Below are 26,878 nucleotides of genomic sequence, written 5' to 3'. Positions count from 1 at the left end.
AGGTGCCCAGGGCAGGGCGGAGAGTGGGCAGGTGGTATGGGCTTTGTCCTCTGTCACCAAAAACCAAAAATGTTGCCATTGAGTCAATTCTGACTCATGGTGACGCTATAGGACAGAGAAGAACTGCTCCTTTGCAGGGGGCATCTAGTGGATTTAAACTGAAAACCTTTTGGTTAGCAGCCGTAGGTCTTTAACCACGGCTCCACCAGGGCTCTGTCACTGTCACTTAGGAGCAGTCTGGCCTTTCCCTATGGGCCCACCTGCTGCTCCTGACCTGCAGAATTTGCAGTGGCCCCAAGCCAGGGTGAGTCTCAGAAGTAGGAAAGGAGGGTCTCCTGTATTAAGGGTGGGTCCATGTGGTCTTTTCATAGGGACACATCTTTTTTTGGTGACAGATTGAAGAATCAAACTATTGATTGAATTAATTGTGAACAGAAGTATGTTCACAAAAAGCTGAAAGGGCACGGTTGTCTGTTTTCCTTTGTTCCGTGCCCTGGTCATGGGTGGTCCGCTGCTGGCTCTGATAGACTAGCCTCATGTGATTGTGTGATTGTGTCCAGCTGGCTGGGATAATCACAGTGTAAGCAGTTTTCCACTTCGTTTCTGTGGTCCGTTTGCTGGGTGCGGTAGAGAGGGCTGAATGTGTTGAGATATTTCAACCCTGGCTGATGGGTTGCTGGGGGTCTTCGAGGGCTACTGAAATCTACTGGGGGCTGAGTGGCCAGCCTGCCCCTGTGGGGCCGTGTCCAGTGAGTAACCACAGACAGCCTTTCCTGTGATGTGTTGGGCTGCAGATCAAGGCATGGCCATGAGGCTCGTTTTCATCTTTTAAGACCCCAGAAACCCAGACGCCAGGCAGAGTGAACCTACGTTCCCCTGTTGCTGCGAACGCCACGAGGGGGATCACGGGAATGAAGGCGCACAGAAACACCAGGAGACTTTTCAGGTCCATGTGTCTGAATGATTCCTGGAAGACCAGGAATTCTCCATGAGAAGGGTGGGCTCTGTGGTGAATGGTGTGGCAGAGTGACCCTATGAACCGCCAGTCAGTGAGAGCCGGGCTGCCCCTATGCCACAGCTGCAGCCTCTCCCGATTGGCCAGGACCTTCAGGTCCGAAGTCATCTGAGCAACACAGGCATTTACAGCATGATTTTCTGTGCCTGCATTTCTTGGTTTTTCATTCTGCTATTAATAATAAAATGTAAAAACCAACCAAAACAGTTGCCACCAAGTCAACTCCAAATCACGGCGACCCCACGTGTTTCAGAGTAGGACTGTGCTCTGTAGGATTTTCAGTGGCTACATTTTCCGTAAGTAGATTGCCCACCTTTCTTCTAAGGCACCTCTGGGTGGACTGCGTCCTCTGATCTTTCTGTTGGCAGCCGAGCGTGTTGACCATTTGGATCCCTCAGGGACCCACATATGTCTCTACATACCAGTTTCCACGGAGTTGGCTCCGACTCATGGCGGCCTCACGTGTGTCAGAGTAGAACTGTACCCCGTAAGGTTTCTCATGGCTGATTTTTTGGAAGTAGACCACCAGGCTTTTCTTCTGTAGTGGCTCTCGGTGAACTTGAACCACCGACTGTGCTGTCAGCAGCTGAGCACTGGCTGTTTACACCAGCAGGAGACTAATAATATAATACAAGGCCCCTCATTTGTATAATTAAACCACTTCACCGGTCTAACCCGAGGGGCCTGAGGGCATGTCCAGCTCATCCCCTTAGGCTTTAGGAGTGTTCCGCCTGGTGGCCCTACCTTTCTCTCCCATCCCTGGCTCCCCAGCCAGACCAGGAGCAACTTAAGGGAAACCCAGGGCGATTTTCTCCAGGGCTTCCAGGACACCAGCTTGGTGCCTAGCACACCATCTGAGCTTAGCAAAGCTCTGTGGATCTTAAAGATTTTTGATGTATTTTGTCAGATTGTCTTGCAGAACTAGTTTTTCCTTCCATGAACAGTTCATAGAACTGTGGGCCAAGGGTACTTGCATCAGTAATGGATGTTTTAAAGTTCAAAATCTTGGCCAGTTTTATAGGTGAAATGGTGAACCATGTACTTATCTGAATTGATTTAATAACTAGTGGTGTGGACTATTTCTTCCTGTTTTTAACTGACTTTCTTCGGTAAATATCCTGTTGAAATATTTTCCTCATTTTCGGTTGCCTTACTTATATGGATGTTTCTTACTGAGAAATGATTTTTTGGAGATTATTGATAACCCTATCTATGAGTCAGAATTGACTCGACGGCAGTGGGTTTGGTTTGGGGTTTTATTGATATTCTGGGCCAGTAGTATGTTACATCCACATGTGTCTGTCAGTTTGTTGAACTGTGGGGGCTTGTGTGTTGCTGTCATGCTGGAAGCTATACCACCGGTATTTGAATACCAGCAGGGTCTGCCATGGTGGACAGGTTTCAGCTGAGCTACCAGACTAAGACAGACTAGCAAGAAGGACCTGGTGGTCTACTTCTGAAAATAATTAACAAATGAAAATCTTATGAGTAGCAGCAGAACACTGATACAGTGCCAGAAGATGAGCCCCCCAGGTTGGAAGGCACTCAAAAGATGACTGGGGAAGAGCTGCCTCCTCAAAGTAGAGTTGACCTTAATGACACAGATGGAGTCAAGCTTTGGTGACCTTCATTTGCTGATGTGGCATGACTAAAAATGAGAAGAAATAGCCACAAATATCCATTAATTGGAACATGGAATGTACGAAGTATGAATCTAGGAAAATTGGAAGTTGTCAAAAATGAAATGGAACACATAAACATGGATATCCTAGGCTTTAGTGAGCTGAAATGGACTGGTATTGGCCATTTTAAATTGGACAGTCATATGGTCTACTATGCTGGGAATGACAGCTTGAAGAGGAATGGCGTTCCATTCATCGTCAAAAAGAATATTTCAAGATCTATCCTGCAGTACAGCGCTGTCAATGACAGGATAATATCCATTCGCCTACAAGGAAGACCAGTTAATATGACTGTTATTCAGATTTATGCACCAACCACTAAGGCCAACGATGAAGAAATTGAAGATTTTTACCAACTTCTGCTGTCTGAAATTGACTGAATGTGCAATCAGGATGCATTGGAGGAAGACTCATTAACAGCCTGTGTTATGCAGATGACACAACCTTGCTTGCCGAAAGTGAAGAAAATTTGAAGCACTTACTGATGAAGATCAAAGACCATAGCCTTCAGTATGGATTACACCTCAACATAAAGAAAACAATAATCCTCATAAGTGGACCAATAAGCAACATCATGATAAATGGAGAGAAGATTGAAGTTGTCAAGGATTGCATTTTTTGGATCCACAATCAACACCCATGGAAGCAGTAGTCAAGAAATCAAAAGAGGTGTTGCACTGGGCAAATGTACTGCAAAAGATCTCTTTAAAGTGTTGAAAAGTAAAGATGTCACCTTGAAGACTAAGGTGTGCCCAATCCAAGCCATGGTGTTTTCATTCGCCTTATATGCATGCAACCACTGGATGATGGATAAGGAAGACCTAAGAAGAATTGGTGCCTTTGAATTGTGGTGTTGGTGAAAAATATTGAATATACCATGGACTGCCAAAAGAATGAACAGATCTGTCTTGGAAGGAGTACAACCAGTATGCTCCTTAAAAGCAAGGATGGCGAAACTTCATCTCACATACTTTGGACATGTTTTCAGGAGGGGTCAGTCCCTGGAGGATATCGTGCTTGGTAAACTGGAGGGTCATTGAAAAAGAGGAAGACCCTTGTCTTAGTCATCTAGTGCTGCTATAACAGAAATACCACAAGAAAGAAAAATTTATTCTCTCTCTGTCTAGGAGGCTACAAGTCCAAATTCAGGGCGTCATCTCCAAGAGAAGGCGTTCTCTCTCTGTCAGCTCTGCAGGAAGGTCCTTGTCATCAGTCTTCCCTTGGTCTGGGAGCATCTCAGCACAGGAACCTCAGGTCCAAATGATACGCACTGTTCCCGGCACTGCTTCCTTGGTGGTATGAAGTTCCCGTGTCTCTCTGCTCGCTTCTTTTATATCTCAGAAGAGATTGGCTTAAGACACTATCTAATATTGTAGGCCTCATCAATATAACTGCCGCTGATCTGTTTCATTACATCATAGTGATTGGACTTACAACACACAGGGAAATCACATCAGAACGTAAAATGGTAGACAATCGTCCAAGGGAATCACGACCTAGCCACGTCGAAAGATATTTTGGGGGACACAATTGAGTCCATGACAACCCTCAACAAGATGAATTGACACAGTGGCTGCAACAACGGGCTCAAGCATAACAATTTTAAGGGTGATGCCGGACCGGGCATTGTTTTGTTCTGTTGTACACGGGGTCACTATGATTCGGAACCAACTCGATGGCACCTAACAACAAAAACAATGTGTTGCAACTGTTTTCCCAATTTAAGTTTAATTTCTTAGTTTACAGTCATTAAAAAATAATTTTTTTTATGGTAATGTAAGCCAGTTTTTTTTTTTTCCTTCTTTTTCTGAAATTTTTGCCTACAAGGTTTTTGTTTGTTTGTTTGTTTTTCCTGATTTGCCTGCATGTTATCAAAGAGGGACCAGTCTCTGGAGAAGGGCATCATGCTTGGTAAAGTAAAGGGTGGGCAAAAGAGAGGAAGACCCTCAATGAGATGGATTGACACAATGGCTGCAACGATGATGAGGATGGTGCAGGACCGGACAGTGTTTCGTTCTGTTGTCCACGGGGTCACAAGGAGTTGGCACTGACTCGACGGCACCTAACAACAACAACCACAGCAGCAGCAGCAGTTGCACATCTGTGTTTTAATCACGCGTAGGAAGGATTCCTGAGGGTTGGTGTTGCATTTTGTTTTCATCGTTGCCCTGGGTGAAATGTCTGTGCGGACCTCTGTGTGCGAGTTTTGGTCCCGGGGGACCATTTCCACGTGTGACCCTTCTTGGGGTGGAGAACCTGGCCTTCGGGGCAGCAGGGCCTTGCGCTGGCCATGCTCCCTTTCCATTTGGCAGCATTTTGCTGATTGATTTATAGGCCCGTTTATCCTTTGAGGAATTATTTTGACTTTAATTCAATAAAAGGAGTGAATCAATGTAATGGACTAATTTATGATCAGTTTTGCTTTTTCAGATTATGATGACTCAAGAAAACTTATTCTCCATATAAATTTCTGCTGTTAGCTTCCTGAAAGACCGGTATCTCTACAGAATCTCCTCCTAACTGGAAACATGGCGTCAGAAAGAAGGCCTTAGCGGGAAGCCTCACACTGGTTCCTCATTAAGAATTAATGACGGCCTAACTCCTTCAGTGCAGGGAGTGTTCACGAAGCAACGCTTTTGCCCTGTGAACATGACAAAGGCTTCCAAGCTCCGTTGCACCCCAAATCCACATCATACCGTTTTAATTATCTGTGTGCTCCGGTGGAGGCTGTGAGGGAGAGAGGCTGAGAACAGGTGGAGGCCCCTCGGCCGGAACCCTGAAGGCCCTGGGTGGTCCAGTGCCTGTACTGGTTTCCTGAGAATCCATACAGGATTCTCAAAGGCAGCTCAAAAACCACAGTAGCTTCTCAAGGCTGCCCCTCAAATAGGAAGACACTTAGTCTCCTCAGAGAACCTGGCTTTTGCTTACAGGAGGCAGTTGAAGCATGATGTATTCGGTGCTGTTTGGAAGAGTGCGTCCTTCTGTTTGAGCTAATTCTTTTTGATTCAAATGTTGTTTGCATGTTAACAAGCTCGGCTGCTAACCGAAAGGTTGGAGGTTCAAGTCCAACCGGAGAGGCACCCCAGAAGAAGGGCCTGGTGACGTACTCCCGAAAGCTCAGCCGTTGAAACCCCGGAACCCAGTTACTCCGGCACTCATGGGGTTGCCGTCAGTCAGAACGACTCCACAGTGACTGAAATCTTGGTTTTTCTTTGCATTTCATTAATAGAAGCAAGCTAGACTTAATATTATCTTAACTTGAGCAGTAATTTGGATATTTCTCCTAACCAGAGTAGTTGGGGATTAACTTTTTAAATTCTTCTTAGAACACCTTGGCATTCCTTTCACTGCGTCCCAGTTCTAACTGATTATATAGCGAGTCCTTCCTCCTGGGTGTCAGATCCCTGATGGCACCGCACACGTAGTGACTGAGCACCCGGTGGCACCGCACGCGTAGTGACTGAGCACCCGGTGGCACCGCACGCGTAGTGGCTGAGCACCCGGTGGCACCGCACGCGTAGTGGCTGAGCACCCGGTGGCACCGCACGCGTAGTGGCTGAGCACCCGGTGGCACCGCACGCGTAGTGGCTGAGCACCCGGTGGCACCGCACGCGTAGTGGCTGAGCACCCGGTGGCACCGCACGCGTAGTGGCTGAGCACCCGGTGGCACCGTACGCGTAGTGACTGAGCAGTGACATGTGCCAGATGCCCCTCTCGGTGCTGGGGTCTAGTGGGGAGTAGCTCCCAGGAGCTCTTACTGTGGCGGGGAGGCACTGGATGTGGATGCAGGTAGCGAAGCCCGTCACGGGGGATACCCCGTGGGGCAGTGTGGTCAGAGTGGGCCTCCAGGGTGAGTGACATTTTAGCCGAGACCCGACTGACAGGTGGAGATCTGGGCTGAGCTGGCATGCTGGCATTCCACATTCGGTCCTCCATAGCAGGTAGCCCAGTGCCTGGCACTTCATGGTGGTGGAATTCATTTGTCCTCTGGCAACGTGTTTACTAACAAGGGGGGCCGCTATTGGGGCCGCACCCTCCATTTGGGCCTTCAGCTAGCAGTTGGGACTGCAGCTTCTAGTTGGGAGGCTGTCCACGTGCCTTTGCCCCCTCTTCATTGCCACAGTGGTGTCTCCAGGTCAAGATCCCTCACCCTGCCCCCTTCCATGCAGGCAAACACCAGGTGCTTGGTTCTCCTCTTGATGCATCCTGTAGCCCCTTACTGTCCTCGGGCCCCTGGTGGATGGCATGACTCTAATGTGTACATGTCTTCAAAGGCCCCCCGTTCCTCCTGAAGGGAGTCCAGATCAGGAGCCTGGAACCCAGGGCCTTGGCATTGTGACACCTGGAGCTCTTCCCTGCCAGAGGCAGCCATAGCTGTAGTTGTGCACATGCCCTGCACATGTCACAACTCTGGGTTCTGCTGGCCAGTCACAGGTGTGCACACACTGCACGTGTCCCAGCTCTGGGTTCTCTCAGGCAGCCACAGGTGTGCACACACACTGCACGCGTCCCAGCTCTGGATTCTGTCGGGCAGTCACAGGTGTGCACACACTGCACATGTCCCAGCTATGGGTTCTCTCAGGCAGTCACAGGCGTGCACACACTGTATGCATCCCAGCTCTAGGTTCTGTTGGGCCTTTCCTTGCATTGCCTTCTTTTCTGTTGTTGTTGTTAGGCACCGTCGAGTCAGTTCTGACTCATAGGGACCCTGTGCACAACAGAACGAAACACTGCCCAGTTCTGAGCCATCCTCACAATCCTTGTTATGCTAGAGCTCATTGCTGCAGCTGCCGTGTCAGTCCACCTTCTCCAGGGACTGAGCCCTCCTGACAACACGTCCAAAGTTTGTAAGATGCAGTCTCGCTGTCCTTCCTTCCAAGGAGCGTTCTGGTTGTACTTCTTCCAAGACAGATTTGTTCGTTCTTTTGGCAGTCCATGGTGTATTCAATATTCGCCAACACCACAATTCAAGGCGTCAATTCTTCTTCGGTCTTCCTTATTCACTGTCCAGCTTTCACATGCATATGATGCGATTGAAAATACCATGGCTTGGGTCAGGCGCACCTTAGTCTTCAAGGTGACATCTTTGTTTTTCAACACTTTAAAGAGGTCCTTTGCAGCAGATTTACCCAATGCAACGCGTCTTTTGATTTCTTGACTGCTGCTTCCATGGCTGTTGATTGTGGATCCAAGTAAAATGAAATCCTTGACAACTTCAATCTTTTCTCCGTTTATCATGATGTTGCTCATTGGTCCAGTTGTGAGGATTTTTGTTTTCTTTATGTTGAGGTGCAATCCATACTGAAGGCTGTGGTCTTTGATATTCATAGTAAGTGCTTCAAGTCCTCTTCACTTTCAGCAAGCAAGGTTGTGTCATCTGCATAATGCAGGTTGTTAATGAGTCTTCCTCCAATCCTGATGCCCTGTTCTTCTTCATATAGCCCAGCTTCTCCTATTATTTGCTGAGCATACAGATTGAATAGGTATGGTGAAAGAATATAACCCTGATGCACACCTTTTCTGACTTTAAACCAATCAGTATCCCCTTTTTCTGTCTGAACAACTGCCTCTTGATCTATGTAAAGGCTCCTCATGAGCACAATTTAGTGTTCTGGAATTCACATTCTTCACAATGTTATCCATAATTTGTTATGATCCACACAATTGAATGCCTTTGTACAGTCAATAAAACACAGGTAAACATCCTTCTGGTATTCTCTGCTTTTAGCCAGGATCCGTCTGACATCAGCAATGATATCCCTGGTTCCACGTCCTCTTCTGAATTCGGCCTGAATTTCTGGCAGTTCCCTGTCAATATACTGCTGCAGCCGTTTTTGAATGATCTTCAGCAAAATTTTATTTGTGTGTGATATTTAATGATACGGTTTGATAATTTCCACAGTTGGTTGGATCACCTTTGTTGGGAATAGGCATATATATGGATCTCTTCCAGTCAGTTGGCCAGGAAGCTGTCTTCCATATTTCTTGGCATAGACGAGTGAGCACTTCCAGCGCTGCATCCGTTTGTTGAAACATCTCAGTTGATATTCCATCAATTCCTGGAGCCTTGTTTTTCACAAATGCCTTTAGAGCAGTTTGGACTTCTTCCTTCAGTACTATCGGTTCCTGACCATATGCCACCTCTTGAAATGGTTGAACATCGACTAATTCTTTTTGGTATAATAACTCTGTGTATTCCTTCCATCTTCTTTTGATGCTTCCTGCATCATTTAATATTTTCCCCATAGAATCCTTCCCTATTGCAACTCGAGGCTTGAATTTTTTCTTTAGTTCTTTCAGTTTGAGAAACACTGAGTGTGTTCCTCCCTTTTGGTTTTCCATCTCCAGCTCTTTGCACATGTCATTATAATACTTTGTCTTCTTGAGACACCCTTTGAAATCTTCAGTTCGTTTACTTCATCAATTCTTCATTTTGCTTTAGCTGCTTGACGTTCAAGAGCAAGTGTCAGAGTCTCCTCTGACATCCATCTTGGTCTTTTCTTTCTTTCCTGTCTTTCCAGTGACCTCTTGCTTCCTTCAGGTATGATTTCCTTGATGTCTGTCATTCCACAACTCGTCTTGTCTTCAGTCAGTAGTGTTCAATGTGTCATATGTATTCTTCAGATGGTCTCTAAATTCAGGTGGGATATACTCAAGGTCATATTTTGGCTCTCGTGGACTTGCTCTGATTTTCTTCAGTTTCAGCTTGAACTTGCATATGAGCAATTGATGGTTGGTTCCACAGTCGGCTCCTGGCCTTGTTCTGACTGATGATATTGAGCTTTTCCATCATCTCTTTCCACAGATGTAGTCAGTTTGATTTCTGTGTGTTCCATCTGGCGAGGTACATGTGTAATGTTGCTGTTTATGTTGGCAAAAGAAGGTATTTGCAAGGAAGAAGTCGTTGGTCTTGCAAAATTCTATCATGTGATCTCCGGTATTGTTTCTATCACCGAGGCCATATTTTCCAACTACTGATCCTTCTTCTTTGTTTACAACTTTCTCATTCCGATTGCCAGTAATTATCAATGCATCTTGATTGCATGTTCGATCAATTTCAGACTGTAGCAGCTGATGGAACTCTTCTATTTCTTCATCTTTGGCCCTAGTGGCTGGTGTGTAAATTTGAATAGTAGTCGTATTAACTGTCTTCCTTGTATGCTTACGGATATTATCCTATCACTGACAGCATTGTTCTTAAGGATAGATCTTGAAATGTCCTTTTTGACGATGAATGCAAAGCCATTCTTCTTCAAGTTGTCATTCCCAGCGTAGTAGCCTGTATGATTGCCCAATTCAAAATGGCCAGTACCGGTCCATTTTAGCTCACTAATGCCTAGGATATTGATGTTTATGTGTTCCATTTCATTTTTGATGATTTCCAATTTTCCTAGATTTGTACTTCGTACATTCCATGTTCCGATTATTAGTGGATGTTTGCAGCTGTTTCTTCTCATTTTGAGTCATACCACATCAGCAAATGAAGGTCCCGAAAGCTTTACTCCATCCATGTCATTAAGGCCGACTCTACTTTGAGGAGGCAGCCATTCCTCAGTCATCTTTTGAGTGTCTTCTAACCTGGGGGTCTTGCCTTCCGGCACTGTGTCAGACAATGTTCCGCTGCTATTCATAAGGTTTTCACTGGCTAATGCTTTTCAGAAGTAGACTGCCGGGTCCTTCTTCCTAGTCTGTCTTAGTCTGGAAGCTCAGCTGAAACCTGTCCTCCATGGGTGACCCTGCTGGTATCTGAATACCAGTGGCATAGCTTCCTGCATCACAGCAACACGCAAGCCCCCACAGTACAACAAAGTGACAGATACGTGGGGGCCTTTTCTGTTATTGTGTGCTTAATCCCGCTGCCCTCTGAGACTCCTTTCATAAAGCATAAAATCATGTCCCTTGGGGACAGGGACTTTGTGCCCTTCCCAACCCACCGGTGCTTCTCTTTCGGTCTCTCTGCATACTACTCCCTCTCCACTGGGCTGGCTCTTCATTTTAGAGTCGTGGCTTGTATGCTCTGCGTCTCTTTGGAATATTAAGAGAATGAAAGAATTAGAGAGTCAACATGTGAATCGATGAGAATGCTCTGTCTTCCTTTAGACTTTAAGGGTGGTTCTGTTTTTCATCTTTATATTCTTCTTCCAAGCCCTAGTCTGTTGCACATAAAAAGTGCTCAATATGTGTTAATAGAATGAATCAATATTTCAACAAATAGCATTTCTGTGAACAAAACTCTTACAGCATTATTTAAAAAATCAAAGATCCAGTCAAACCAAAAGAAAGGTATGAGATTGATTTTCTTTGTTGTTGCAGGAATAGCGTTATTAAAACAAGGGTGATGGAGGACAAAGATCCAGGAAGTTTCCTCCCTCTTTGGCTCAGCAGCATGCCAGTGTCGTCATTTCCCGGGCGTTCTCCAGGGACTTTTCCCACGTGGAGTTTGGTGCCAGTTTTCTCGTACAGAGAGTAGGCAGACTGCTTAGCAAAATGCTGTCCTTTTCCTGCTTACCCTGTCTTCCTGTTGCTGATGTGGGTTCTGAGGTTGGAGACGCCTGATTGGGGGTCCGTTTGGGGTGGTGGGGTGCGAAGCAGAGCCGTGCTGACTGTGAGGTGATGCTGTTGGCCCCCCTCATTTGAGGCCTCTTTTAGAGCCAGAAGTGACAGTGGCGTATGGCCCGGTGACACCGTCTTACCTGGTACATGGTGAGCACCTTGCCCCTCTCGGTAACGGCGGTCCCCTGAGCTCTCGCCTGCTGGCCGGGATCTTCCTGTTGTGGGCTGCCGGCAAAAGGCCCAAGTGTTCAACCACGTAACAAACTTGGGCATGGTGATGGTGGGTCAGTGTGGGACCTGGAGTTGGTCATTGTTTGTATTAGTGTTAAACATTCTTATTCTAACATTCATATTCATAGCAAATATTCGTAGTCTGACCTCTTATTCTGCCAGTGTAATGCTAGTTGCTTTTGCTGAACCAAGGAGTTTTGTGAATTTATAGTCTTGAGTTGTGACGCTACTCTCGCAGCCAAGCAGCAAATCTTTTCTCTGCACTGGAACCCAAATCTGTGTAATTAATTAACGAAATCTCCATCCCCCACATGTCAGGGTTTCAAATGTAAAACTCCCAAGTTGGAAAATGGACAAGATTAGATCCATAGAGCAGTTCCAGCTTGCTTATAAAGAACAGAATATTTTTGATTACCGGTTAAGTGCCTAATTAGGCGAAGAGGTTTATTGCAGGGTTTGTGCAGCACAGGTGATTAATGTAGTCATAACAACAGTAACTTGTTCTCTTCTCTACCGCTGGTCTTCACTGGCAGACGCCAGCGGCTTCACCGGCAGAGCTCGTGCTGTGTGATGGGTATCTATGCTTATCTCGGCTGTAATCAGTGTTGTGGAATCCTTTGGCCGTAAAGATGTTTGGATGTGAGGTGTCTCCTCACTTTCCAGTTAGTAAGCTGCTCCATTGGTTTTACACGGGAGAGAACTTGACTGTGTGTCAGGCCTTTTTATTTTCTAGCACTCCCTGATAATTACAAGATTCCAGGCTTGTGGTGTCTGGCTGTTTTAGAGTTCCAATGTGTGAGTCCCTGCTTTCAGTTGTCTTGGGTACATACCTAGGAGCGGAATTGCTGGGTCAGAGGTAATTCTATGCTTGACTTTTTGAAGAACCACCAAACTATTTTCCAAAGTGACTCCACCATTTTACATTCCCGCTAGCAGTACGTGAAGGTTCCAGCTTCTCCACGTCCTTGCCAACAGTCACTTTTTTTTTTTTAAGTGAAAGCCATCCTAGTGGGTGTAAAGTGGTCCTTGTTCCTTTTATCCACTGATCCTTTCTGTCTTCTGGACATGGATACATGGATAGAAAATTTTCCCGAGAGCTTTTCAGATATTTCAGAGTAACAATTGTATCCCTTCATGGTTTTCTCCTTGTCAGGCTACATCTTCTCCATTCTTTGGTTAGTTCCCCACATCTGTCTACTCATCTGTCCATCCCTCCCTCCCTCCGTCTCCCATCCACCCACCCATCCATTCATCCACCCACCCACCCACCCGTCTGTCCATCTGTCCGTCCGTCCATCCAGTGTTTGCTGCCATCTGCTGCATGCTAGGCCAGGGGATACGGTGGTGGGTGAGACAGACAAGCTGTAGCACTGCCTCTCGGTTCTCCTTTCTCTCAGTGCCCCAGGTTACATCCCTGTGGAGGGGCGTGATGTCCGCTAGACCCCTGGGCTTCCGGCTGTTCCTCAGCTTCTTGCACCTCCCCCCTCGCATGTGAAAACATGTACCCACTTTGAGGCAGGGCTCTGTGTGTGTGTGGGCGGGCACAGAGAACTGCCCTATAGAGTTTCCAAGGAGCGCCTGGTAGATTTGAACTGCCGATCTTTTGATTAGCAGCCGTAGCTCTTAACCACTACGCCAGCAGGGAGTAGTGGGTGCTTTTGCTTATGCACAGAATTGGCTTGAATGTGTCAGTGACAAAAGCAGGGGTCCCTGGAGGGCTGTGTTGGTGGCCTGATGCCATGAGCCACATTGGCACTGGTGGCAGGACTTATGGAAGCAGTAAAGCTCTGGTAAAGTTTAGAGCAAAACGAGGTGCCATGTCTCCTCACCTTGCCTAGTAGCTGCATTCCTAGAAGATTCATTATATTTAAAAACTGCCCAAAAGATGCTCTGTGTTCATAAAGAGTGTTTTGACTTCAGGCTCGGGTAAGCTGAAGTCATTGGTGGTTCACTGGTAGAATTCTCACCTTCCATGTAGAGACCCGAGTTCGGTTCCCAGCCAGTGCACCTCATGCGCAGCCACCACCCACCTATCGCTGGAGGCTTGTGTCTTGCTGTGATGCCGAACAGGTTTCAGCAGAGCTTCTGGACTAAGACAAACTAGGAAGAAAGGCCTGGCGACCTCCTTCTGATAGTCAGTCAGTGAAAACCCTATGGATCACAACGCCCAATTCCCAACAGATGCCGGTGATGGCGCAGGCCTGGGCATTGTTTCGTTCTGTTGTGCGTGGAGTCACCACGAGTTAGGGGCTGACTCGACAGCACCTCACAGCAACAAGCGTACGAGGTTTCCGTGCCTGTGGTCTGGGCAGTAGCTGGAACTCATGCCCGATGTGCTAATCGTGCTGGCTGACCACCCTGTAGGGTGGCTCACACTGGCCCCACCTGCCAACTGCCAGCAGCACCCCTCGCCCTAAGCATTCAGACCCCAAAATACGCCTGCTTGTTTCTTGAGCCATCTGCAAGGACGGTACCACCACCCTGGGATCTTTTGCTCCAAGGGTATTATCTGAAGAACAGACAGTTAAACTATTGCGAACGGCTTAGACAATAGTTTGTTTCCTTTTGCAAATGCAACTGTTGTCAAGATCACGTTCTCTTTTTACTCTCTACTCATCTGCATAAAATAAAGGGTGGAAGTTTCTCAGGGTCGCGCCCCGGCCCTCCTCAGTGGCATCCAGAGCGATGTTCTCTGGGTGCGTGAGTGTACACAGACACACAGTGGTATAGCTTCCGATATAAATGGAGTGGTTTGATGAAAATGGGATTATTTTACAAGCTGCCTTTTTTTTTTTTTTTTTTTAACTTAATAACATATCAGGGTAGTGTTTTCAGAGGAGGTAATTTAAATCATCCCCCGGAGACTTTCTGTGGTCTCAGAAGGCAAGTGAGATGATTTTTAATTAAATGCAGTTCGATGTCTGCTGTCTTCCTAATGTGCTGTGGTCTGCTCGGGACGACCGATCTTGTGCTGTGTGCTGTGTGAGCACCTTCTCTGCCCCTCAGCCTCCCCTCAGTTAGCCTGCACACTTGTTGGCCTTCCCGCTGCGCTGTGGGCTCTCTGGGGTCAGCACTCATACTTTGCTCAGCTTGGTGTCCCCAGGACACAGGGCCTGGCCCCAGTAGGGCAGCATTGAGGGCAAAGTGGGGGAACCGATGGCTGGGTGTAGTTCTAGAGGCAGTCAGTCATGTTCACCAGAGCAGTGGACTCTTAACACGCCAGCCATCATGAAGACGGCACACACGTGGGCAGCGTTTCGTTCTGTGACAGAAGGTCACCTGAGTCAGACCTGACTTGGTGGTAGCTAACAACAACGGCAAATAATTAAAGGGTAAAAGTAAACGAATACAGTCTGGTCAGATTTCAGGTGAAACAACCAAAACCAACTGCCGTTGAGTCGATTCAATTCTGACTCACAGCGACCCTGTAGGATGGAGTAGAACTACCCGCATAGGGATCCCAGTGCTGTAAGCCTTTATGGAAGCAGACTGCCACGTCCTTCTCTTCACAGAGCAGCATACCTCTGCCCACGGTCTCCTAGTGAGATGGGCTGTTCACACGAGCCTGGTCCTCACACCTGCCATGCCTGTTCTCAGAGGAGAGAGTTGTGTCCACACGGGGCTGTTCACACGAGCCTGGTCCTCACACCTGCCATGCCTGTTCTCAGAGGAGAGAGTTGTGTCCACACTGGGCTGTTCACACTAGCCTGGTCCTCACACCTGCGGTGCTTGTTCTCAGAGGAGAGAGTTGTGTCCATACTGGGCCATTCACACGAGCCTGGTCCTCAAACCTGCCGTGCCTGTTCTCAGAGGAGAGAGTTGTGTCCACACTGGGCCATTCACACTAGCCTGGTACTCAAACCTGCCGTGCCTGTTCTCAGAGGAGAGAGGTGTGTCCACACTGGGCCATTCACACAAGCCTGGTCCTCACACCTGCCATGCCTGTTCTCAGGGGAGAGAGTTGTGTACCCACAGGAGCCTGGTCCACGAAGGCCTGCTTGCATGGCGTTACCTGTTCTTGGGGGAGAGGGTGTGTCCATGCTGGTGCGCCTGGCTGGCCTCATGTGGTCCTACAGGGTGTGAATACCACCTACGGGGTGGCCAAGCGCCCTTCACTGCTCCAGGGGTGATGATAGACTCACCATCAGCGCTTTCTGTCCTGGGGCCTGTTCTCTCACGGGTCTTCCAGGATGCCCCCTTCACAGATGGGGTGTTGAAGCCCACTGCAGGCCCTTACCTGCTCACATTCTGCAGGTTGTAAGATCTCCTTACCCCCAGCTGCCTGTCACTCATTCATTCATTCATTCCTTCATCCTGCCTCTCCTGGGAGCCGGGGGACGTCCTTTCACACGTTTCCACGCACACACTGTAGCTAGGTAGTAAGAGGTGCTGACTTTGCTGTGGTTGGCCTGGGCCTGTCTCCTGTGGGGCTGACTAGAGGACAGCCTGTGGGTGGTCTTGGGCCCACCTGGTGCTCCCTTCAGGAGGTACCAGACACTACCTCACGGAGATTCTCTGGGAGCAGCCTTTCTCTTGAGCAGCTTCTTCAGCTCATAGCCTGGGGACTTCTCAAATGTTCTGAACACCTCTTTGTGCTTTCTCCCAGTTTTGGTAGGTGCTTTCCAGTCGAAGGGACATTTATTTCTTTCTAACAGTAGGGTAATTCCGATTCTTGTGGTCTTTAGAAGACAGATTGGTGTTGGGGTTCTCTGAGGTAAATGCCATTGCCTGATTACATGGAAGAGTAACAAATGGCCTGTTGTGAGAAATGACTTGAGACTACCCTACTGGCATTTTCTCAGATAAAATAAGAAGCCAGTTAAACAGACAAATCATCGGGGCTTCTGCTGGCCTCCTGAAGTGGTCTTTTTTCTGTGAGGTTGGTCTGAGAGCATCGTGGCTTCTGTAAACATCAGGAGACAGTCTTGAGGTCTGTTCGCTTTTATTATATCTGAGAAAATGTCTCAATGCTTGAAGGCCCTTGAAAGAGAGAGTATGTCGATGCAGAACTTCTCGGAGGTCGTCTTCTGATGGCTGCTGCTGATTCAGTTCCCTGCGACTGGAAGGTGAAACCAGGCCTGCCCTCAATTCTGGGGGTTGGGTCAATTCTGCTGGTCACAGCCATTTCCCAGTAAGATGGTTACCCGTGGTTGAGGGGCAGTTTGTACACCTGGCTGTGTACTTGACAGGTACCTCTCATCCCATCTGGAGAGGCATGGCGCTGGGGTGGAGTGTGAGTCAGGGAGGGGCCTTTCCTGGGTTGATGCTCTTTTTTTAATTAACTTCTTTTATAATTTTATTCTGGTGAGCATATACATACCAAAATATATGCCATTTCAACAATTTCTACATGTTTAATTCAGTGACATAGTTCTGTGGTAGCTCTGTATCAGGGCCACCGCCTTCCTGCTGAGGTCATGGATACAGCACATGTGACCTCAGCCACATGGCTGTCATTGTGCTTTCTGTCAGGGCCACCGCCTTCCTGCTGGGGTCATAGAGACAGCACACATGGTCCCAGCCACATGGCTCTCACCGTGTTTCGTGTCAGGGCCACTGCCTTCCTGCTCGGCTCGTGGACACAGCACGCGTGATCCCAGCCACGTGGCTCCTGCTGTGCTTCCTGTCAGGGCCACCGCCTTCCTGCTGGGCTCATGGAGGCAGTGTGCGTGGTCCCAGCCACATGGCTCCTGCTGTGCTTCCTGTCAGGGCCACTGCCTTTCTGCTGGGGTTACAGAGACAGCACGTGTGGTCCCAGCCACATGGCTACCGCTGTGCTTCCTGTCAGGGCCACCTCCTCCCTGCTGGGGTCACGGAGACAGGATGTGTGGTTCTAGCCATGACGCTTCTGCTCCACTCTGTGGGATACCACTGTGGAGACACTCTTACCCCCTTGCACCCCTCTGATTTCTGTTGTGAAGAAGGAAGAAGGTGGGACCATATGTGGGTGAGGACCTGGGTGGGCTGCTGCTCAGGGAAGGAGGAAGGACCTTACGGAAGAGCCGTGGAGCCATCCTAGCGTCCGAAGCGCAGTGATGAGCGCAGGCTCCGGGACCAGATGTGAGGCCACGTCCTGACCCTACCCATTGTACCATGAGTGGGTGTCTCCCCACACCCGACCTTCCTTAGGGTACAATGGCGGTGGTTGTAATGAGAAGCTGCAGGACTCCTGGCAGGCAAGAAGTGCTCAGTGAGCGTTCCCAGTGTTACTGCTAGTACGATTATTACAAGTTTACAATAATTTACAACCTTCTCAATATATTCTGGGCTGGAATGTTTTTTCTTAAAGTACATTTTCCTCGCAAACGATACCATGCACATTTGCAAAATAAATAAAATAGAAAAACCAGAGACATACTTTTTCAAACATTAATGGGTGTTATGCTGAATGATAACACTTTTTGTAGGGATCTAAAATTAGTTTCTTCAAATACCCGACAAGACGTTTCAATTAAGCGTCTGTTTTGCATTTTAAAAACTTCTAAGTTATGTTTCTCATTAGATTTCCTATACATTAAGAAGGAAGTGACTTAGAACCCCACTGCCTGTTATTTCTTCTTGGTACATCTGTGCTGCTGCCCTCGTGGGGGCTTGATGGGGCACAAGAGACTTGCCTGGTATGGTTTTGGAAAAGCTAACCTCGGAAACAGGTTTTTAGGGGAATTCCAGGTAGTCCCCAACTTGCAATGTATTCTAGTTAATGACGAATCACACTACAACCGTCTTTTTTTTTTTTGGTACATTTTTTCGTTAGTAATATGTGCTACATACAATGATGCAGCGTGTAATTTGCTGAAGTTATCATTCTCAGATGTTCATTTGCAGAACGTTCAGTGTTATGATCTATAAAGACACTAATGATAAAAGGCAATGATAATAAAAACGAAAACAATGAGGTATTCGACTTAACGTCAAAACTGACTCATGTCAGAGTCATCAAAATGGAGCCCTGTCCTAAGTTGGGAACTGCGTGTATTGTTGGATGAATACGTAAATATATGAGAAGCAGAGTTTTACAGTCTTTTGAAGGAACTTTCAGGCCTCTGCCGGGGATGAATAATGTACTCTAGGTTTTCTCTTATTCAGATGGGAAATGCCTGATAAGTAATAATGTAAAAAATACCTATTAATTATGTTAATTGATCAGAGAGTATTCAGATTATTATCTGCAACTAATGAGATATTTAAACTGAGAAACTCTAAGTGGTGAGGTGTAGGCTGCATGAGCCGTCCATTTGGAGGAAGAATGATAGGTGGGGGCTCCGGCAGGTGAGCGCGTCTCCCCTGGTGATGACTTTGTGTGGTTAATTGCCCGTTGTCTCTTCCCATGCCATGCGCTTCGCAGACGAGGAGGACGTGGACACCGTGGACGTCTCCCACGTGCCTGCGGATGTGCTACGCAACATCGAGGCCGATACCTACTGGTGCATGAGCCGGCTGCTGGACGGCATTCAGGTGAGGTCTGGCCGTGTGCAGGGAGGGGTGCATTGTGTCCAGAGAGCACCATGCTGATGCTGGCACTTTAGGTCCGCCATGTGCTAACCTTGGGAACCTCAGTCTCAACATCTGGAATAGGTTGTGCTCTTCAGGGTGACTGCAGGTAGCAGAAGTACTGGGTGTGAGCCCCTTGTTCTGGGGACACCATGCTATCCTGCTGCGGAATGCAGAGGGCGGGCCCTGGCAGGGACCCTGGGGCCGAGGATCTGTACTGCTGAGTCTGCTGTCTGCTCTCAGGTATCTGCTGCAGGGGCTTGTCCACTCCTTGTTGCTCAGATTCGGCCAGACGTAGTCAGGGGAATCTACCCCACACAGGGGTCAGTTTGGGGCCCCAGCGCCTCATCTATAAAGCTGGGCCCTGTGACCAGGTGGCATTCACAGCCCTGAGAGGTGGGTGAACAGCAGTCAAGCCTGGTACTGAGGGGAAGACAGGAGCTGGCGGGGGTCCCACTTGCTGGGCTCAGGGTCAGGATGTTGGGGCCATGGCCAAACTTGTCACAGGTCTCACAGTGACAGAGACGGTTGTGTGGAGGCGGTGTGGGGGACAATACTGCAGAGTGCCTACAGAGCCCTGTGGGCAGGTAAGGAGCAGGAACGAGGACTCAAGCCTCAGGGGCTCAAAGACATGGCCCGAGTGGGTGGATGCCCCCAGTGGCTGGGCCCCCATCAGCTTCATTTGGCCTCTCACACCTGTCCTAGACACCTGCATTGTACCAGTACACCCACTTCTCACTTACCAACATTGTTAGGTTCCAAAGACCAGGTCGTTATGTGAAAATTGGCATTATGCAAAAATGGAGGATGATCACATCAGATCACAAAATGGAAGATGGCTACATCATTACATAACTGCCAAATTATGTCATTATGTAACTGCCAAACCACTGAGAGTCATGGCCTGGCCATCGCAGCCAGCCGATCACATAACCTTAACTATCACAGCCAGTGTTACTCTCGCCTGACACCTCAGCGTTCATTACTGCCAGGCTACATCGTCAATGTGTAAGATAGTCAGATAGTCGATTTTTTTTACTATTGTTGTAGATGCGAAATGTTGGATAATGAGATAGTGATAAGTGAGAAGTGGGTGTACTGTGCTGCCCACTAAGTGAGGCATGGGGCTTTCCAGGAGCTCCTGTCCAACAGAGGGTGGCGTTTCAGCTCTGCTGAGGCAGTGAAATGGGCTCCCAAGAGTTCCCAGGAGGGTTGCCTGATCTTACATGGAGGAGGGGACTCGAGCGGGATTTTGTTGTTGTTGTTGTAAAGTACGTAATGCACCATTTGCCAGTTTGACGTTTTTCTCATGTGCAGTTTAGCGTTATCAATTACATTAATCGTGTTGTGCAGCCATCACTAGCATCCACTGCCAGATTTCCATCTCCATAAACAGAAACTCACTGCTTCCTGGACAGCCGCTCCCCTCCCCGCTCCCGCCCCTGGGAACCACTAATAAACGCTGGTCTCTGTGCTTTTGCCAGTCCTAGGTGTTTCATATAAGTAGGTTCATACACTATTTGTCCTTTTGTGTCTGATTTCCTTCACTCAGCATAACGTTTTAAAGGCCAAACAGGGTTTTGGTTGATAGACGTTTTCTGGGGGCCAAATGTCCAAGAATCGCCTGGTTACTCACGTGCAGGTGAACCGATGTGAGGTGCTGCTACCCAAATGGAGAGTGTGCAGGCGTCCGTGAGCTCAGCTGGACCTCGAGGGCCCTCCTGTTGAAGAGATGAGGCGGTGTGCTTGGTTCACACTTTTGCCATGTTCATTTCCCGTCAGTGTTTGCCTTTCCTGACCTGTTGTCATAACGGTCGTTCTGATGTCACTGAGAGGTTCCAGCCAGGCTACTTGATGTGAAATGGCCCAAACAAGGCTTCTCTTAATTGTAATCTAAAGACTCAGGCCCTAAGGTTTAATTTGGATGAATATGCTAAAATGGTTCTATTGCAGGAAACTGGGTGGGTTCATGTTACTTTTTTATTTTTGTCGTGCTTTAGGCGAAAGTTTACAGAACAAATTGGCTTCTTATTGAACAATTAATACGCATATTGTTTTGTGACATTGGTTGCCAACCCCATGACATGTCAACACTCTCTCCTTCTTGGCCTTGGGTTTTCCATTTCCATCTCCCCAGCTCTCCTGTCCCCTCCCGCCTTCGTGTCCTTGCCCCTGGGCTGGTGTACCCATTTAGTTTCACGTGCTTGGTTGAGCTATGTGTGTTATTGTTTGTTTGATGGGCCTGCTTAATCTTTGGCTGAAGGGTAAACCTCAAGAGTGACCTTGTTACTGAGCTAAAAGGGCGTCCAGGGGGCCATACTCTGGAGGTTTCGTTGGTCTCTGTCAGACTAGTACGTCTGGTCTCTTTTTGTGGGTTAGAATTTTGTTCTATGGTTCATGTTACTTTTGATAACTTAGGAACTGACAGAGAAGGTGGAAGCGCTTCGTGTGCTTGTAGCATGGAGGCCTCATATCTGTGAGCTGATCGAGCTGCCTTGTGACTTATTTGTTTCTTTTAAAGAAAAATGTGCCTGTTAGGGGTGAATTTTGGCCCAAGCCCCAGCTTGCTGTTTCTCTCACCTTGTCAGCATTCCCATATTTCTGAGTCGTCCTCTCCTTGGAAGGTTTCCCCCCTTGGAGAAGGGATTGAATCATAACATGAAACTTTATAAATTTCCAGTGTCACTTGCTTGATCATGAGTGATGGAACTTCTGCCATTTAAATATAAGATTATCTGGCTTCTATTTGTAAATAAAATCAGCTGTACAACGAAATCGGCGTTGGCTTTTCGTTTTTCACCTGAGATTTGCTCTGTGATGAAATGGTTTATTGGCAGGGCTGACAAGTGCGAGGTATAACGCCGCTCTGGTGCCTGCGTTTACAAAGTATCGCAACCCAGAGGTCCTCACCCGTCTGTCCATGGTTACAGTTCACTCCAGATACTTCTCACGTGAGAAAGGGCTCGGGAATATCAGTGACCGCCATCTGGGGAGTTTGGGGAACTCTGCTGTCATTCTCTTACATGAGAACATCCCAGTATTCTCTTGTTATACATTGGGTTTTCATTGGCTCATTTTTGGAAGTAGATCACCAGGCCTCTCTTCCTAGCCTGTCTTAGTCTAGAAGCTCCGTGGAAACCTGTCCACCATGGGTAGCTCTGCCGATGCTACAGCTTCCAGCATCCCAGCGACAGGTAAGCTACCACAACAGGACAAACCGACAGACAGGTTTACAAATAGAAGCCAGATAACCTTGTATTTAAATCAGCCTTAGAAGAAATACAGCCAGAATGTTCCTTAGAGATGAGGATGGCAAGGCTTTGTCTTACTTTGGACACTTCGTCAGGAAAATCAGTCGCTAGAAAAGGACATCGTGGTTAGCCAAGTTAGAGGGTCAGTGGAAACTGGGGAAACCATCCATGAGATGGATCGACCCAGTAGGCACAACAGTGAGCTCAAACCTACCAATGATCACAAAGATGGTGTAAGACTGGGCAACCTTTAGTTCTGTTACACATGAGGTCGCCACGACTCAGCAGCAGCTGACAGCGGCAAGGCCATCCCAAAGCGACTCAGGTGACTTTCCCTTGGAGACTTTTTTAGTATACACAAGTACTACTGCTTTTTTAGGTTTCAGTAAATGTAAGGATACAAACTGATTGAAAATCAAGGGAAAACTGGACCAGAAGGTAAATTCCCTAAGGACCTAGATGCTTCTGTTCCTGATTGCTTCTGCCCCCCGGCTTATTCTCTGCTCCTGTGTCATTTACCTCCATTTTTTTTTTTTGTAGAACTGCTAGAACCATCTTTCTTAAGTGCCTTTTTCATCACATCATTGCCCTGATTGAAACCCATGAGGTCCTTTTCAGGTTTTGTTAAATGCAAACTCTCAGCCTGACCTCCTGAGCTATTCTCAGCATCTTAAATTCAGTTTTATTTTATCAAATTGTGCTAAGTCCGCACCACTGCCAAAGAGCCTTCAAAGGAACGCAAGTCAAGGATTGTTGGTGAAGGACTTCTTGTGCTCTTCATTCATGACTGGTGGACAGTCTCAGTGTTGATGGAGATGATGAGTGGCAGCTGCCATGTATCATGTGTCTTCCATGTGCTCGGTGCTTTCTGACACCGACCTGTGACCTCACAGCAGAGCCAGTGTTACCCCCAGTGCACAGGAGGAGAAACGGGGGTCGAGGGAGTTGAAGCCACTTTCCTGAAATGACATGAACCCAGATCCTAGCCTGGTAGCTGAGGATTTTCTACTCTACCCTACAGCCTTCCCCAGCTACAATACGTGTAAGTGAGTCCCACCTTGCAGACGAAGATGGAAACCACATCTGCTCATGTTTCCTGCCTTTCAGCATCCTGGGCAGTAACAGTGCCAACACTTACTTTCTGGCTCACCACATAGCCTCAGTTTTTGACCCCATATCCCAGTAGGTTTCAGTAGCATATGACTCTTTCTAAACATCAGCTCATTACATTAATTGACTAAGAACTTCTTTGATTTGGCCTAAGGGTGATGAGCACCTACTGTATACAGGTGCCATCCCTGCTGGCAAGCCACTCACAGCCTGACGGATGGGGAGGGGTGGGAAGACTGCAGGGATAGGCTAGGGCAGAGTGCGAGCGAGAACCTTCAAATCCAGTGAGATGGCGAACTAAAAAAAGGACAGTCCCTTACCCCTGTCCTCAGCAGATGCCTGGAAATGCTGGGCTGTAGTGAGCACACATTGTTTAAAGCTCATATCTGAGCTTATTAGAAACAAGGGACGTCTTCAGAAATGAGAGTAAGGAACTCAACAGCTGATTCTGTAGTAAATTGGAGGGGACGATCAGGGACAGTAATGGCTGAGAGATTATGTTTTACTGCCTGGCAAGGTGCTCAGTGAAGATAAAGCTAGGTGTCTTAGAAATCTAGTGCAGCTATAACAGAACTACGACACGTGGATGACCTTAACAAAGAGAAATTTATTCTCTCAAAGTCTAGTTGTCCACAAGTTCAAATTTAGGGCGCCAGCTCCAGGGGAAGGCTTTTTCTGTTGGCTCTGGAGGAGGGTCCTTGTCATCGATCTTCCCCTGGTCTAGGAGCTTCTCAGTGCAGGGACCCTGGGTCCAAAGGATGCGCTCCGCTCCTGGCGCTTCTTTCTTGGTGGTATGAGGTTTCTCTCTCTCTGCTTCTCTCTCCTTTTATCTCTTGTAAGATAAAAGGGGATGCAGACCACATTCCAGAGGAACTCTCCATACATCCATCAGGGCTGTGACCTGAGTAAGGGTTTTGCGTCCCACTCTGATCCTCATTAACATAACCTAATCTTGCCTCATTGACCGTAGGTAGAGATTAGGATTTACAATGCATAGAAAAATTACATTAGATCACAAATTGGAGGACAACCACACAGTATACTGTGAATCATGGCCTAGCCAAGTTGATGTACGTTTTTGGGGGATGCAATTCAATCCATAACATGACCTGGGAAGGGAAACCGAGATGCTGGCCAGAAACAAAATAAAAATGGTTCTACGGTAGAGCTTTTCAAACTCTTTACATTCCTAAAAATTATTTGTTTATGTGGGTTAAATCTACAGATATTTGCCTTATCAGAAGTTTGAAACTGAGAAACTAAAACATATTTAGGAATTTATTTTTAAATAACAATGATAAACTCATTACAAGTTACCATGAGGAACGTATTTTTATGATAAATTACTGTTTTCCAAAACAAAAATAATTAGTGTAAAGAAAGGCATTTTTAAATCTGTTTTTAAAGCTTTACATTTCTGCAAATCTCTTTAATGAATAGCCTAATAGAAGACAGCTGGATTTGCATATCTGCTTCTGTGTTCAATCTGTTGCAATATGTTGTTTTGGTTGAAGTGTGTGAAGAAAACCCTGCCTTACACAGATACGTGGTAGGAAAAGGGAGGAGAATTTTAGTAACCTTTCTGATAATTGTGGATTTTTTTTCTGTTTAATACTACATCACTACTCAACAAATGGTAGATTCTTAAAAGTTATTTGTGATATGAAACCTGAAACCACATCGGGGAACATTCGTACTTGGTTACGTCTGAGTCCACTGGTCCACCTTGCGCTTTGAATGGATCTTTTCTCCACGTGTGGTACTGGAACACTGTGCGCTGGTCACCTGGGAATTACTGGATGACAGACGTGTGCAGATCTTCCAAGGGACACCGACGTTTTACCCTTTCGTTTTACCCTACGAAAAAATCACATTTGTTAGTCATCCACCTAGCTCAGAAAGAAGAAACTGCAAGCGCGGAGTGGTGGATACACGTTTTCCAGAATTGGAGTTTTGACTTAAAAGCTCCACTCTTATCATTGACCACAAATACTATCAATTGTGTCCTGAGAAGTGACAGGTTAATTTTGTTCATTTTTGAGAAAATGTTTTCCAGATACCCAAGACTGAATAACCAGTTTGTCCACCAGCCATTCTTTCAAGTAAAGGTGGTGTTTCTTGGAAAACATGTCTTGTTCAGCTCACAACTCTAAACAATTGTACCAAGTGCCTTCCTTGAAGAAACCATCATTTTTCTCTATGTGAAGTGCTTTATGTGTTCTCTCCATTTTGTCACCAGAATATTGAAAAGATGCTACTCAAGGGTCAAGATTTAAAAAATGAAGGTAACAGTGTAAATGATCTTTCCTGCGTTACGAAGGGCACTTGTAAGTGAACCTGGCTTGCTGTTTGACTGGGAGTTTGACTGGGAGTGCACCACGAGTTAAGGGTTCGGTGAGGACTAGTGTATTTATTTTGGTGTCTTTGCCAGGATTTGTGCTAAGTTGCTACAGTTTTAGTCTCTACTTTTGTACTGTCAGTACAGATGTCAACATGATGAGAAAGGTAATGATGTCTTAGAATTATTTTGAAAATAGATTTGTGCTCACAGACCACTTAGAAGGGTCTCAGGGACCCCCAGTAGTCCATTGACCACACGTTGAGAATCTCTGCTCTGGAGAGGTGCTCTCACGGCACAGGCCTTTGGTGTTCTCATGGAAAAATCCCCCACTGAAGATGAGCTCACAATAGAAAAAGTACAAAACACACAGGGAAAAACGATGCCAAGAGTAAACATTAGCTGACATCACAATTAAGAGAATTTACATCCCAGGGACTTGAGATGCTAGGAAAATAACTTGAAAGGAACCATAAAGTGAGTATATTTAACATTGTTAAGGGATAATGGGAGGATTTAAAATCAAGAAAAAGAGCCTATAAAAAGAGCTTGCAGATTTAAAAAGGAACAAAAATAACTTGTAGCAGTCAAAAATTTATGGTATTTGAAGTTTAAACTCATTAGGCACAATGGAAGAGAGAATTAGTTAAAATGGAATATAGATCTGAGAAAATTACTGCGTAGGCAGTGAGAGAGATGGAAAATATGAAAGAGGTTAAGATATGAAAGCATGAAAAAAATAGATCTGGAAGGAGAAAACATACTGGAGGAAAGCCAGTATTTATAAAAATAATGGTAGAGAGTTGTCCAGCTCTGATGCAAGACATTGCTACTCACGTCCAGTGAGCATGACAAGTCTTAAGCAAGATGAATAAAAAAAAAAAAAAAAGATTCACACGTAGACACAAGAGAATAAAACTGCCAAATGTTCTTAAAAAACAAAAACAAAAAGCTCAGATCGGATTAAAAACACAATCCATCTGTATGGTACTTGTAATACATTAACCTAAAACATAAGGATACAGAAAGGTTGAAAGGAAAGGGTTGGGAAAAATGCAGGAGGTAAGTACTTATAAAAATAATAGTCATGTAGTTAAGTGCCACTTATGTAGCTGTACGATAGTTCTGTTGCTACTAGATGGAATAGATTTTAAGGCCAAAGCTTTATTGGGGCTAAAGATTGTTATCTTCTAAGGATAAATGGATA

The 26,878-nt window shown here is 46.6% G+C and overlaps 1 protein-coding gene across 18 annotated transcripts in view; it reads left to right on the top strand.

Moving 5' to 3' along the window:
- TBC1D22A (TBC1 domain family member 22A) overlaps positions 1-26,878 on the top strand; it is a 465,294-nt gene that overhangs the window by 240,322 nt on the left and 198,094 nt on the right. For all 18 annotated transcript variants that reach the window (XM_064283337.1, XM_064283338.1, XM_064283335.1 and 15 more), the window contains one exon: positions 18,827-18,936. In XM_064283337.1, coding sequence (XP_064139407.1) covers positions 18,827-18,936 — 110 coding nt within the window. The remainder of the gene's footprint in view (positions 1-18,826; positions 18,937-26,878) is intronic.

Source organism: Loxodonta africana, chromosome 4, assembly GCF_030014295.1.
Source record: "Loxodonta africana isolate mLoxAfr1 chromosome 4, mLoxAfr1.hap2, whole genome shotgun sequence".
Classification (NCBI taxonomy): Eukaryota; Metazoa; Chordata; class Mammalia; order Proboscidea; family Elephantidae; genus Loxodonta; species Loxodonta africana.
This window is presented reverse-complemented; position numbering and strand designations above follow the sequence as displayed.